The 15,119-nt window shown below is 35.8% G+C and overlaps 2 protein-coding genes across 2 annotated transcripts; one reads left to right on the top strand and one right to left on the bottom strand.

The window, feature by feature from the left end:
* The first annotated feature begins 654 nt into the window (after positions 1-654).
* Positions 655-3,830, top strand: pih1d2 (PIH1 domain containing 2). Its single transcript, XM_067366176.1, has 5 exons — positions 655-867; positions 1,702-1,825; positions 2,772-3,020; positions 3,185-3,459; positions 3,586-3,830. The coding sequence occupies exons 1-5, from the start codon at positions 682-684 to the stop codon at positions 3,718-3,720; spliced, it is 969 nt and encodes a 322-aa protein (XP_067222277.1). The 5' UTR covers positions 655-681; the 3' UTR covers positions 3,721-3,830.
* Positions 3,831-4,559: 729 nt separating this feature from the next.
* dixdc1a (DIX domain containing 1a) lies at positions 4,560-14,243 on the bottom strand. Its single transcript, XM_067365875.1, has 15 exons — positions 13,719-14,243; positions 11,378-11,487; positions 11,146-11,300; positions 9,654-9,740; positions 9,517-9,570; positions 9,384-9,434; positions 8,791-8,895; positions 8,660-8,713; positions 8,385-8,474; positions 7,071-7,142; positions 6,811-6,972; positions 5,834-5,900; positions 5,393-5,501; positions 5,214-5,322; positions 4,560-5,098 (listed from the first exon to the last, which is right to left on the bottom strand). Exons 1-15 carry the CDS (start codon positions 13,739-13,741, stop codon positions 5,015-5,017), a joined length of 1,332 nt encoding a protein of 443 aa, XP_067221976.1. The 5' UTR covers positions 13,742-14,243; the 3' UTR covers positions 4,560-5,014.
* Positions 14,244-15,119: the final 876 nt, after the last annotated feature.

Below are 15,119 nucleotides of genomic sequence, written 5' to 3'. Positions count from 1 at the left end.
ATAAATGTTTGATATTTACTACAAAGAACAATGTGACCTGTCCTGTTCATTTTTCTATTTAAATAAAATTCTTGATTCTAAAAATAGAAAAGAGACACATTTTAGTTGTCAAGCATCACAGAACGCTACTTTTTTTTTTTCAAAGGTTATATTATTATTATATTAGATTATATTTTGTTGTTGTGACATGTTTGGAATGCTAAATCACGTGTATTTTTCATCCAATCACAGTCGCTTGTAGTTACTCAATAAGATTTTCTTTATTTATTTATTTATTTTCATTAGATTTAAACAATTGTTCGTTTTTAGAGTACAAATATCTTCAGTAAGACAGACAAAACTAAATATTTGAAAGAGCCTCAGTTGGGGATTCGGCTTTCTGGTGTCCCTTGCAAATGAAGCAGCTATTTTGACTAAATAACGCCATCTATCGGAAGAACAGTGCATGTGTTAGATTCGTTTCTATGGTAACATTTGAGTTTAGCACGTCGAAACGCCGACACTGGCCATTTATCTAGCTTTTCTACAAAATATTGTAGTTTAAGATGTTCTTTTTTTTTTTTTTTTTGTTAAACCAAGCATTTGTTACTAAATATAGTATCTGCGAAACGTCCGTTTTGTTCCAAACAGTTTTCGTTGGCTAGTACAGTAGTTTTACAGTAGTTTTGACACATTTTAAGCATGGAAATTAGTGGCTATGATAATAACGCAGCTCTGCAGCAGGTGAATCAGTTTTGGTCGATGTTAGATGACATGTCTGAGAATAATCCGGAGGCCTACAGGACCTTCATTGAACGCCAGTTTCGGGAGGGAGCGGAGTTTTACTCACCGCCGCAGCCGCACGCCTGTATCCGCACTGCTGTACTGGTAAACAACACCTTTAACCTCTAGCGAAACTGTTTTCACTGATTTTATAGATCCTAACAAACAAACAGCCCACTGCAGCTGTATGAGAGAACTTTAGAGGCCTTATAATTTGATTTGATGACATAAACATTTCGCTACCTATTTTGATATGGTATTACCCAGTGTAATTAAATATTAAGTAATCTAATTACTGTAACTTACTTGAATTATTTTTCCTTAGAAAAAGTAAAGTAAGGGATTACTCTTAATTTTTGTGTCATTTAATTACAGTTCTGATGTAATTACATTAAATGTATAGAGTAGACTATAGAACAATTCTGTATAAAACAATAGTGGATTTAACATCAAAATTTAATGTTAAAATGTATGTTTTTTATGTAACCATTTCCCTTTACACACTTTGGTCAGTTCAAGAACAATTTCTGCAATTGTATTGTATATTTGAAAGATTATAGGATATATTTGAAAGAATATAGGATTTAGAAAGTAAATAAGTAATCCAATAGAAATCCAAGTAATTAGTACAGTAATCTTATTAGACTGTTGATGATGTAATCAGTAGCTCATACATAATTACTTTTTAGAGTTACTTACCCAACACTGATGACTTGGTATTACCATGTTTTTGGACATATTCCTGATGATAACAGCATGCAGTACTTTGAAGAATTGGCATTTAAATTTCATGATATTTCATGGCATAGTATGGCATTTGCAACTGATAATTTTACTGAACCATTGTGCCACAGCAGAAGTTAAAAATGGCTGGCATTTACAAATAATTATGAAGTCGTGAATTATGAAATGAGAAGGATTTTCTGATTACTTTTTCAGGGACCAAAGGAAGATATGTTGTACATTAATATGTGCGGTTGGAAACGTGTACCAGCGGCCACTTCTTACAGTGATCCTGTTCCTGTGTGTGGAGGACAAATGGAGAAAGTAACAGAGGAGAAAAGTACAAAAACTCCATCTCATTATTGCATATTGCTGTTCTTTACCAGAAGACTCACTTTATGCGGCATTTGTTCTGTTGTGCATTGGATTGTAGTCTTGTATTGCAGTTAACCTGCTTGATTTCCTTAGACTTTATTCTTAAAGGGTTAGTTCATCCAAAAATGAAAATAAACATCATTAAGTACTCACCCTCATGTCGTTCTACACCTGTAAGACCTTCATTCATCTTCAAATTAAGATATTCAAATTAAGCATTGCTGTCTATGATGGCTCAGTGAGGCCTGAATAGACAGCAGTGCTACTTCCTCTCTCAAGTTCCATAAAGGTACTAAAAACATATTTAAATCAGTTCATGTGACTACAGTGGTTCTACCTAAATATTATAAAGTGCCGAGAATATTTTTTGTGTGCCAAAAAAAAACAAAAAAAAAAAACTTTTTAACAATATCTAGTGATGGCCGATTTTAAAACACTGCTTCAGAGTGTTATGAATCTTTTGTGTGGAATCAGTGATTCGGATCGTGTGTCAAACCGCCAAACTGCTGAAATCACGTGACTTTGGCTCTCCGAACCACTGATTCGATTCGTAAAGCTTCGAAGCTTCATGAAGCAGTGTTATGAAATCGGTTATCACTAGATATTGTTAAAAAGTCATTTTGTTTTTTTGGCGCACAAAAAAAATATTCTCTACGCTTTATAATATTAAGGTAGAACCATTGTACTCACATTAACTGATTTAAATATTTTTTTAGTATTTTTAGGGATCTTGAGAGAGGAAGTACCATTGCTGGCGATGCAGGCCTCATTGAGCCGTCGGATTTCATCAGAAATATTTTAATTTGTGTTCTGACATATGAGTATGAGTAATAAATGACTTTATTATTTTCATTTTTGGGTGAACTAACCCTTTAAACACCTTCTTATCTGATTTCCTGTGTGTTTTACAGAGCGATATAGTGTCGTTGATGTGGCCTTCAACCCTGAGGTTCTGGAGATGACAGAGAAAGACAAACATGAGAAAGAGAAGCTCCATCTGCTTGCTATGAACTTCATTGAACAACAGCACAACCTGAGTCTGTCCCAACGCTACAAACTCACCAAAGACAAACTCAAAGGCAGCATTCAGGATATGAAGCAGCGTCTCATGTCACCACATACATGCAAATCATCTGACAAGGAACCACAATCTGAACCAGGTAAAATACACATACTTTAGAAATTTAAAGACAGTTTGAGCTTCATCTTACAGGTTTTATGAGCTACAGAGATTAGCTAATTGTATAGAACCTTACTATGAACCTGCTGGAATGTAAATTATTTGATTTTGCATTATTAAGTGATTCTACCGCTATTTTTATAGCCCCATCACTCCTGCAGCAGATCTCCTCACTGCGAATGGCTGAGAGTAACGAGGACTCATCCATCCAACTGAGCATGGAGCAGGAGAAGAAACCAGCCCGATCAGGTCTCATTGAGGTGATCTCCAGCACAGAATCAGACCAGTCTCAGCCACAACAACCCCGGCATCATCTCACAGTCTGTCCTGATGGCAGCGGCTCATCTAGGAGCCTGAAGCTGAGTGTTGAGCTTCCTGGAGTGAGATCTGTGTCACAATGTCAGCTCAGCATCTCTAGGGTCAGTATTTCCAGTAGGGCAGCTGTGTGGGGTGAAGTTTTAATTACAAAACCCTTATGTTGTGCATAGTTTTTAAGGTTTTTATTCATGTTGTGGACTTAATAAGAGGTTGTTTTTATTGTTTAGGATGACATTCTCTTGGAAGTTGAGGACATCTATTATCTCCATCTTGCATTTCCTGAGTTGGTGAAGGAGGAGACATGCACTGCAACGTTTAGTAAGAAGAAACAGATACTAAATGTTTTAGTGACTGTGTTATGAGAACAGTTCACTCTTATTAATCCAGAAACTGAGGATATAAACACCTTCCAGAGAAATATATAGTTGTATTACTAACTGTTGCCTCAAAGATCAATAGTCATACATTCAAATTCAAGGTTACATCATTTTTTAATAAATAATTTAAGGCCCATCTCAACAGGCATATTTTTTATTCACAGACAGACACATCTATTTTTAAATTTATAAGAACCTTAAAAGACGATAATTATTTTATGTTATTGCTGTTAACTGATTAATGTCTGATATTAAAATTCTGTACTATTTTGTTTAAATGAATAAATAGAACATTAAAAAATGAAATCACTCATTTTAAAGTGAATTTATGAAAAATGGATGCTTATTTTGAGATTTGTTGAAGATTACAATTAACTGTGTTACTAAATTAACTTTAAGGGAATGTTACATGATGGCAAATGTAATTGAAATGTAGAAGTACGGAAAATGAGTATAAACAATTAAATAACAAATACCAAAAAATCTCTTAATATTGGCAGATAACCAATATGACACTGATATATTGTGCATCACCACAATTTTAGACAATTGCTTATACAAATAAGCCTCCACCTGTGCACACAATGTCTTTAATAAAAGGGTGGACAACTGCATTTGCATTTACAACAGTTACCAAACACTATTACAGACATGCAAACTTGATAGGAAAAGTACAATCATTTTCAAAGGGAAAACTTCAATATGTTCAAATGTTACAAATTTTTTACAAATAAAGTGGTCCCTGCTTTTACCACCCTTTATTTTCGAAGGATAGTCAAGAAAGCTTGGCATACATTTTAGTGAAAAATACAGTGAATGTGCGCATATGTTCTCTTGAAATGACATTTTTCTGGCAGGACAATACATGCACACAATGTGTGATGTCCTTGTCACAGTTTGGCAACTAACGCAACGTTTATTTTTTGACACTGCACAAGACAAATACTCAGTAAATAATCTTTTTTTTTTGCTCAGTTATCACAATGGCATTGTTGAAACACTAGTTTTTGGAAAACAAAATGTACCATAACTTTAATACACTTTTAATCAATATTTACTTGTCAACTGTTTTATAATATAATAATATTAAAATTTCATTTTTCTTTCAATCTTCAAAATGCATATAATCTATTTTACAAACACTTGCCTGCTGTAATGACATAGTGAACAGGTTTGGAGAGATTCACAGTTAGGACAGAACAAAGGCTTCAGAGTTTTGCAGGGATGAGGTATATGTGGGGTAAAACATACATCCTGAACAGAACAGAACCCTCATGTTCTATCTCCCCTCTCCACGATCCTCCTCCACCCATGCGACGATCTTCCCTTCCCAGCCAGGTATAACTGCATCGTCCTGAAACACCTGAAAGATGGCATTCAGGGTTATTTCTTAAATACTCAAGGCACATTTAGAGAAAAACACTAAGTATTCACTAATTCAGAGCATTGAATTATTTTTGATTGGGTGTGATTTTCACCTCTTCCTTCACCGTTCCAAACTCTGGATCCAGAGATTTAAAGTGATATCGGAAACTGCCATGTCTATCCACAGCCGCCTTGAAGTCCTGTAGCGTGACCTCACCCAGCCTACCAATAAATAAATCAAATTTAGACTTGTGGGTTCAATATTTATAAGATGATGCTATGATGTCATCACCTTTTAGGGATGTTGACTAGGAAGGGTGTGAGAGAGCGATCAGTGTAGTAGAGTACTTTGGTTGAGGCTGCCGCACTAAGAACTGGGCTACTGTGAGAATGAGCCATCTCTGGAAAAAAGAAAACAATTTGCTTATAAATAAATAAATAAGTTATGCTTTTGCTCTAAAATATTTAATTTGTTAGATATATTATTATATTAATTATACAATATTTAATTTGTTTGATCTTGTGTAGGTTAAAACCTGCATGTTAAATTTGTGAGCAAACTGTTCTTTTGAGTTAGTTCTTTTCAATGTATAGATCTAAATAATTAGATTTGAATGATGAATGAAGTCCAGTAATCACAAATGACTTGAAAGGTTATAGAAAATGCATTCATTGGTCTAAAAAGTGGCAACCCTATATGAATTTCTAGCTGAATAGCATTGAAGTGACCTACTTGAGCTTGATGGCCATGATTCTCGGTCTGTGTGATTGGCTTTTCGTCCGGGAGACCTGGTTGAACCCTGTGGTGGTACAACAAATGGTTTTAAAGGTGGCATGAAATGAAAACTCACCCTATCTACTTTCTAAATGCCTGTTATAGATCTTGCTGTGAACAATTCATCTGTGCATGCGTTTCATTTTTTTTATGTTTTGACCTCATAATGTTAAATCAAAATATTAGGGCTGTCAAACGATTAATCGCGATTAATCGCATACAAAATAAAAGTTTGAGTTTGTATAATATATGTGTGAGTAATGTGTGTAATTAATATGTATATATAAATTATATATAAATGTATATGTATATATAAATCATGTAAACCCATGAACCAGTGTCTATATGGTTTTACCTGATAATGAATCAACATTATAAATTTGTAGACATTTGTATAATAAAAAAGAGTTGTTAGTCTCTTATTGGCCTGATTAACCGAGCTTTCCACAAAATAACACATTTAACATACACTTTATATTCAATAGTATAAGATAATTTAATTTAATAGACCTTCAATAAAACATTTGCAGTTGGTTTGTAAAACAAAAAATGAATCCAGATGCAAAAAATGCATCCATGCATCCATATCTCTGATTGCGTCTGTCTGAAAGAACACCTAAGATGGCTTGAGGGTGAGTAAATCCTGGGATAATTTTCATTTTTGGGTGAACTATCCCTTTAAGCTGAGTTTTCATTGCATTTACACCATTCTAACAGTAGGCATCACCAACATGTGGCATTCGAGCACTTAGAAAAAGTCAATCATTTTGCGATTTAATTGATTCAAAGTTTCAAAAATCTCCTGTTTCTCCTATAATTAATAACTGGACCTCTCTCTGGTGACGTATGCAGGACTTTTCCAATGATTTAGTCCACTTAAACTCCGCCCCTGCAAGCTCATGTTCATCTTGCATACAGATAATGGTTGACCTTGCCTTTCTCTCCTGCCTTTTCTTGGACTCTGTGGAGTGAAGGCGGTCCACCAGACTGGCCACACCCTGCTCCAGCGTATCCAGCATATGATGCTGCGGGTCATGACCGCTGAAACTGTCTCTAAGGCTGCGCAGAGCATCTCGCACTAGCTGTAGCTCGTCCCCCTGACGCACCCATTCAGCCAGAGCCAAAGAACATAAAATACACACATTTAGTAGAAATTGAGCGAATACTTTTTAAAGTGAAGAATGACATGACTCACCATTCTGTGCTGGAAAACAGTGGACGATGTGTCCATCATGTGACTGTAGCCATTATTCTCACATCCTGACAACTGGAGCAAACAATTTTGCATTATTAATGTAGAACATTACACATGAAATAGTTTATATTAAACCTATTTTTATTTCTATGTTAAGTATATCGGTACTTTATGGGAATAACTATGAAATATGAAGCTAAATACATTTAGAGGCTCTTGGTGTGCTGTGGCTCCCTCTAGTGTAATAAATGAGAGCTACAGAGAGTTTATACACAATATTAAAATATAAATTTTAAAGGTGCCATTGAACTTTTCTTTACAAGATGTAATATAAGTCTAAGGTGTCCCCTGAATGTGTCTGCAGTTTCAGCTCAAAATACCCCATAGATTTTTTTTTATTCATTTTTTAACTGCCTATTTTGGGGCATTTAGAAATGCGCCGATTCAGGCTGCGGCCCCTTTAATTGCTCGTGCTCTCCGCCCCCTCCCGAGCTCTCGACTCTATCACTGCATAAACAAAGTTCACACAGCTAATATAACCCTCAAAATGGATCTTTACAAAGGGTTCGTCATGCATGCTGCATGCATACATCGGATTATGTGAATATTGTATTTATTTGGATGTTTACATTTGATTCTGAATGAGTTTGAGGCTATGCTCCATGGCTAACGGCTAATGCTACACTGTTGGAGAGATTTATAAAGAATGAAGTTGTGTTTATGAATTATACAGACTGCAAGTGTTAAAAAATTAAAATAGCGATGGCTCTTGTCTCCGTGAATACAGTGAGAAACGATGGTAACTTTAAGCACATTTAACAGTACATTAGCAACATGCTAACAAAACATTTAGAAAGACAGTTTACAAATATCACTAAAAATATCATGTTATCATGGATCATGTCAGTTATTATTGCTCCATCTGCCATTTTTCGCTATTGTTCTTGCTTGCTTACCTAGTCTGATGATTCAGCTGTGCACATCCAGATGTTCTGCCCTTGTCTAATGCCTTGAACATGGGCTGGCAAATGCAAATATTGGGGGCGTACATATTAATGAGCCCGATTGTTACGTAACAGTTGGTGTTATGTTGAGATTCGCCTGTTCTTCAGAGGTCTTTTAAACAAATGAGATTTATATAAGAAGGAGGAAACAATGGTGTTTGAGACTCACTGTATGTCATTTCCATGTACTGAACTCTTGTTATTTAACTATGCCGAGATAAATTCAATTTTTAATTCTAGGGCACCTTTAATAGGACAAACATTTACTGCAGAAATGGGCCCATTTTGCCCTAGTAGTTCATTCAGTTACCCTATGATAGCTTTCACTGATCCTGCGCAGGGCATCATCCAGTTTTACTTGCTGCTGCTGAAGAAGTCTGTCTTTCTGCCCAAGTTCTTTCTACAAAGATAAGTGCATGTGAAATAAAAAGGATTATCATGAATTTACTACAGACAAAACAAAAACAACTGCAGGAAATCCAGCAGAGAACCAACATCTAATTAATGAAAACACTAAAGATGGTTAAAAGAAAACACTATATAGGATTCAAGTATACTCAGCATGATTAGGATGAATTTGCTTACTTTGTATTCACTCAGCAATCTGTTTCGTTCGCTCAACTTCCTTTCCAGTTCCACCTAAAGAACAAAAAGCAAAAGTTTACAAATACACCTTTTTTTTCCTACTTTTATATAAGTGTTGATGTCAGACTCACATTCTGTCCCTCCAGCTCCTCTCTGGCCATGCTGGATCTGAGCAGCTCCTGTTTGAGCTGTAGCACTGAGTCCTCCTGCACAGACATTCTCTGCTGCAAGGCATCCTGGGTAAACAGATGGACACAGATGGAAACCCTAATTATCCCAAATGGCAACAAATCTGTACACTTTCACCAAGTACAACATGTTCCTGGATCAACAACCAATCAGATTTGAGGGACAAGTTTACAGTTTATGTCAAGTTTAGGCTTACAACCAGCGTTAGGTGCTTCTACATCAGTGTTATTCACCTATCATTTCCCTCTGATTTTAGGGATAAGCTATGGGTAGGATTAGGGTTAGAAGTTCATTTTCGAACAGGAATGTTGTTCCAGGATCAACAAAATATGTTGATCAAGGAACATGTGTTACTTGGCAAAATCACAGTGACCGCAAAAGCTAATGTTGAAATTAAAGAATTTAATAATTATTCATTATTGTTCTGTAATTAATAATAGAATATATAATATTAGAAATTAACATTGTGCAATTTTTTTTTATTATATTTTATATTATATCTGTAAACATTTTACTTAACTTCACCTGGTCTCACCTTAATAGCCTGCAGATTACGTGCCTCCTGCTTGTATCTTAAAAGTTCTCTCTGAAAAACACATTAATTCAATTCAAATCAATAGATAAATTGTAGTATATATTCAGCTCATATATACTGCAATTTAATTTACCTTCAGATCTAAAGACTCCTCCATACTCTGGTCCAGACGACTGCGGATTAAAATCTTCAGTAGCAGAATAAAAAGGATATGTCATTACTATAATAGACTGTAAATGAGACATGCAGAAAAGCAGAATGATGCATTACCAGCTGCTGCTCTGAGCTGGTACTGTCTCCAAAGCTCAGAGTAGATGTCTGCTCATCCTCAGGTAGTGACCCATGCAGCAGTAAGGCCTGAATGAAGACATGTGAGCATGAGTTTTCTAAAGCGCTGAGGTACTGTGAGTAAAACTAGTCCGCTCGCTGTGAACATATGCTACTGCACCAACAGTGTTCCAAACAACATGTGGTCGTCATGTGATCAACCTTGGATGCTGTTTGATTATTAGACTAACCAGCTTCTCTCTTAAAGCTGCATTTCCTCTTTTCAATCTTTTTAATTCTCTTCAATTCCTTCTGTCGTTGCTTTAGAGTATTAAAGATGCCTTAATGTTGATACCCGGCAAATAAAAGGAGGCTTTGAAATGCTGGATTGATAAGCTTGAAATGCTTGGTCATTGGTTCTGTTTAGAAGCTTGGTTAAGAGTGACATTAATCATGATGGATTAGGAAAGTCTGCCAATCTGTGCAAACTAAGAATCTTAATCTGACTGACTGAAATGCTTTACTTTTACAAACACTAATTCTTTGCTTAAAATGTAGTAGTTGGGGTATTACACATGTGTGTTTCCAAAATGTTGACCCTGTGGATTCACTAGTTAACTACTGCCCGTCGTACAAATATACATCACGGGAGCATTCTGTCATTTTGAATCATTTTTAAATATTAAATATGTTTTATTTGTGAAATTCATGATCCTTTCCACCACATCTCATGATAGTGGTGAAAAATACATTTTTTTAATATTTTGCATAAAAATACTAGTCTTGCTAAGACTAATTCCATACCTAGAATTATGTGTTTATGTATTCTAAATTCACATATGTAACCTAAATGCATTCAATAATATTTTCAGTTTGTAAGATTTTTAATGTATTTGAAAGAAGTCCCTTGCTCAATAAAATAACTGCCCTCTATTTTGATAGATTTTAAAATAGAATTTATTCCTGTGACGACAAAGCTGAATTTTCAGCATCATTACTCTTCATACATCTTCACACTGTAAAAAGTATTTTCATTATTTGTTATCAGAACATTTTTTCTTTTGTCAAATTAATGTGGTTCAGATAACCTAATATTTTGAGTTTCTGTTGATTAAACCAATTGCCTTCATTGTATTAACTCAAATTTTTAATTTCAATGAACTCAAAATGTTAAGACAACTGGGTAACTTACTTTTTTAAGTTAAACCAGTGTCACATGATTCTTCAAACATTCTAATATGCTGATTTGCTGCTCAAGAAACATTTATTATTATTATCCTTGTTGAAAACAGCTGCTTAATGATTTGGCAGAACCATTTTTTTCCAGTAATCTTTGATATAGAAATCTTTTGTTAACATGTCTTTATTGTCACTATTTATTCCAAATATTTGAAAGGTATTATTATTATTTTTTTTTTATTATTATTATTATTTCACGTAATATGACATAAAAAGCCTGATGTTGAAGAAACACAAATGTGTACGAATAACTCACCTGAAGCCTTGACACCATTTTCCTGGTCTCCTGCATCTCCTTCTCCAGCTGCTCCTGCTGGGCACATAGCTGTTCCTCCCATGTGCTGCTTTCCTCTTTTCCAGCATGCTCTGGGCCAGGAGACGGCTCCGTGGCTGAGGATTTCACTACATCCTCTTTAAAGGAAACAAACAATAAAATACAAGAAAAGTGTAAAAAATATACATTGTAGGGCCAAACGTGGGATACATACCTAGGCTTTGTGGTTGCTCCGTATGGTTCCCCACCAGCTCTCCTGAATCTTCAGATTTGGCAATAATATACTCCTCCTTTGGTGTGTGTGCTGGACTGGATGAACTGAGGCTGGAGAGATGTTGCAAAGAATCAGTGAGTAAGATAACCATGTATAATTATCATATGTCATATGTAACCAGCTGGAGTAATTTGATGACAATGAAAGCCTTTTTTGTACATAAGGTATAATGTGTTCTCTTTAATTACATGTAGCTGAACTAAAATGAAGGGAAATTCCTTTTACAATAGACATGTCATGTTTCTAATCCAGGTTTTTAGTTTCAAACCAAACTAATACAAAGTTCCAGAGCATTCCTAAGTCGCATGTCATTCATCTGTTTTCAGTAAAGATGAAATGAGAGACTCTATTTCAAACACCCCTAGCTGTTCCTCTGGCACGTGAATATGATATTGAAATTGAGATCTCTCTAACAAAGAAATAAAAACAGAATGAAGTCTGTCGCACAGAATAAAAGACAAAGCAGCTCTCCCAGTTGATAAGCGTCAAAATTTTGATAAGGGCTATTAACCAGGATTACATCTTGATTAAGCTTCTGAGAATGACTACATAGAGGGATGTGTACGCATGCATGAAATTACAGCAGAATGCTTCTCTGAGAGGTGTCATATTACTGAATGCTGATTATTTATACAATGAGGAACATGCTGGTTTATAGTAAACCACTCCAGATACAAAACATAATCTGATAGGCTCATCTAAGACCATTTATATCTCACTAAATATTATATTTCCTCTAATGCATTATGAACAACGGGTTTGTTTTGTTTATTTGCAACAGAAAGCTATTTAATGGATGTTTCATAACCAACTTTATATCCATTTCCTTCAAAGCTATAGGGATAAAAAAAGTGATTATATGCCAGTGGTCACAAGTCTTTTTAGTGAAAAAAATATTATATAATTCACTTGACAGATTCATTAAGGAACAAAATGGCTAAATGTCTTTACAGGTGAGTCATTGAATCATTTACTCAACTGATTCATTTAAAACTGTTTCATTTATGTGCAAAACTGCCGAATATCTTTTTGAATGAATCATTGAATCATTCACTCAACCCCTTCATTGCACACTGATTTATTCAGTAAGGCCAGTATTTTGTGTTTTGCTACGAGACACACAACTTTGTTACTTTGTTTGTAACAATTTTAATGGGCGGAGCAACAAATAGACAAATTAATTGGCAATATTGTATTTAAAATGTAAGGTATTGTTATTGAACTATTAGCTTGATCCTCGACATCAGCGCTTACAGGTGTGGTTACATTAGCTTAGACAGAATTACTTTCAAACTAAATTCACCACATGACCAACTTGAACCTCATGCAAAATCTGTTTTGGCAATTTTTCACCCCCTTATGCGAAATTCATATATATATTCGTACTGATAGTGTGGATTCCTATCAAAATGACTGGATTTCGGCATGGAATATGTGTCCGCACTAAAGGGTTGGTTTACACACAACACATTTTTGTTTTCCAATGATTTAATTGTTGTAAACAATATTTAATTAATGTAAACATGCGCTAGACTGACGTGCCACATGTTATGTATTTTGCAACGTCTCACACATGACGCACCATTCTAAAATGCAGTGCTCAAGTTAAAAGAAGTTGTGTTTTTGAAAGCAAAAATGCATTCTGCATGAATAATCTCTTATGCTGATATGAACAACCGCAATCTTGCTTGTGTGATATTGCTTAAATAACTGCTGCTATACAATAAATAACACATTCCATACTCTTTTCAAGGCTGGTCCAAACGTACCAAGTACTGTTGCATAACAGATTACTATTCAGAGTCTAACAAAATGAAACATTTGCTTGTGAGAACAAATATTCTCCCTAGTCATTTCCTCTACTTGTATGACCTCTTTATGATGTATTGTGTATCAAAATCCCATAACTGTCAACACATTTAAGGACCAAATAGTGGATTCATTTATATGAGCATTTACAAAGCACACAGATGGCACTGACCATATTGAAGCCAGTGATTCCCGGTTGCTAGGTGATTTCACAATAGCAGGCAACACCCACATATCAATCTCTTATGTGCACAATTGAGACATAAATTCAGAGTGGGAAAAGAGTGATGCACCAGCCACTCTTACTTATTATTAAACCTAATCATATCATACAGCCACACACAATATCACAGTATTGCAGTCCAACTTATAGAGACAACAAGCTTTTATTTCCTGGGATGTCCAAAATGGAATGGAAGATGGAAACAGGAAAGAAAAAATGATAGAGGGAGCTGTGGAATTTCATTCATACCATTTCATTTGTTTGGCTCCCATGATGCTGTTTGCCCTTCTAACCTCCCATTCTGATCCAGCCCAGCCCGTGGGGTTTGAGGAAGCAGCAGTGTGTCATCAACATAGCAGACGGCACAGCACCGGACCAAAGGGTGTGCTCATCAGAAATCCCAGTATCCACGTAGCCAGCAGTCTAGTCTGTTGGAGATGATGATGGAGAACCAGACCATGTGAATGTCCTGGTTCGTGTGTAGCCCACCTGCTTGTTTGGCAGGTCTTCCTTTGGACACTCGTTCTGTAAACCCAGATTAAATGACCTTTTGGGCTTTCCCACAGATTCAACGTTGAAAATCCTGATCAGAGGCAGCATGTGTTTTTATGATAAGCATGAGGTAATCCTGTTTTCAGTTCTGAGCCATAACAGGGGAGAAAAAAGCTTTTGAATGGTCTGCCGTCCCCCTTCTTGAATCTCCACAGTGTCTTCTGCGACTCGTATGACTCCTGTTTCTCATTCTCCCTGTTTTTGTGCCTCTCTTGAGGCGGTTTTGAGGTATTTTTCCTCTGCCTTTCTGTTTCTCTTCGCTCCTTGTCTTCCCCCCTCCCTTGTTCCTTTTTTAGGAGTCAGACATGGTTCAGCCCGGCTCTGTTTACCCTCCCCTCCTCAGTCTTCACCCCTCCCTTTCACACAGAGCAGTGGGCTCCAGGATGGAGGGGGGTGGGTGTGGGAAGGATGAAAAAATGGGCGTCTCCTGTAAACCATGCTGCTGGGTTGTGTCTGTGTGAAGATGACACACTTTAAACAACCGGCTCTGTAAAAACAAAAACATGCAGGTTATGATTAGTGTGATTCACTGTGTGAATTACATCTTATATTGTCATATTATGTCAAAATGAAAGAGCAAATGTGTGTATGCATGTGAAAGTGAGAGAGAGAGAGTGAGAGAGAAAGAGGACGTTGAGTATGACCACGTCAGCTTGAAATCAGAGAAAAGCATACTGTTCCACAACTCTGTCTCCACACTGACCAAAAAAAAAAACAACTGGTGTATATAATTTTCACTCAGAAATTGCTATTAGATTTCACAAATAATTACAAAGAAATGGAATTAAACATAAAATTTTAAGGTAGACTAAAATGCTATTTTCTTGTAAAACGTACTCCAATAATCTTTGTTTTATGTATACATTATATCTACATTTTAACCAAAAAATAATGATGTTGAATAAAAAAAGCAAGTCCATGGTCGTGTTATGCATGAACAACCCATTTATCCCATAATGGCTGCATTCCCAATTTGTGCAGAGCAGGGTGATATTGGCAGTGGATTTGGAAGGGAATTAGAAAAACCTACAGTATTACTGGAAGAGATTACTCAGACGGTCAAGGGCAGTGTTGGGAAACCTACTATGCATGTAAATG

The sequence above is a fragment of the Chanodichthys erythropterus genome, chromosome 17 (genome assembly GCF_024489055.1).
Source record: "Chanodichthys erythropterus isolate Z2021 chromosome 17, ASM2448905v1, whole genome shotgun sequence".
Classification (NCBI taxonomy): domain Eukaryota; kingdom Metazoa; phylum Chordata; class Actinopteri; order Cypriniformes; family Xenocyprididae; genus Chanodichthys; species Chanodichthys erythropterus.
This window is presented reverse-complemented; position numbering and strand designations above follow the sequence as displayed.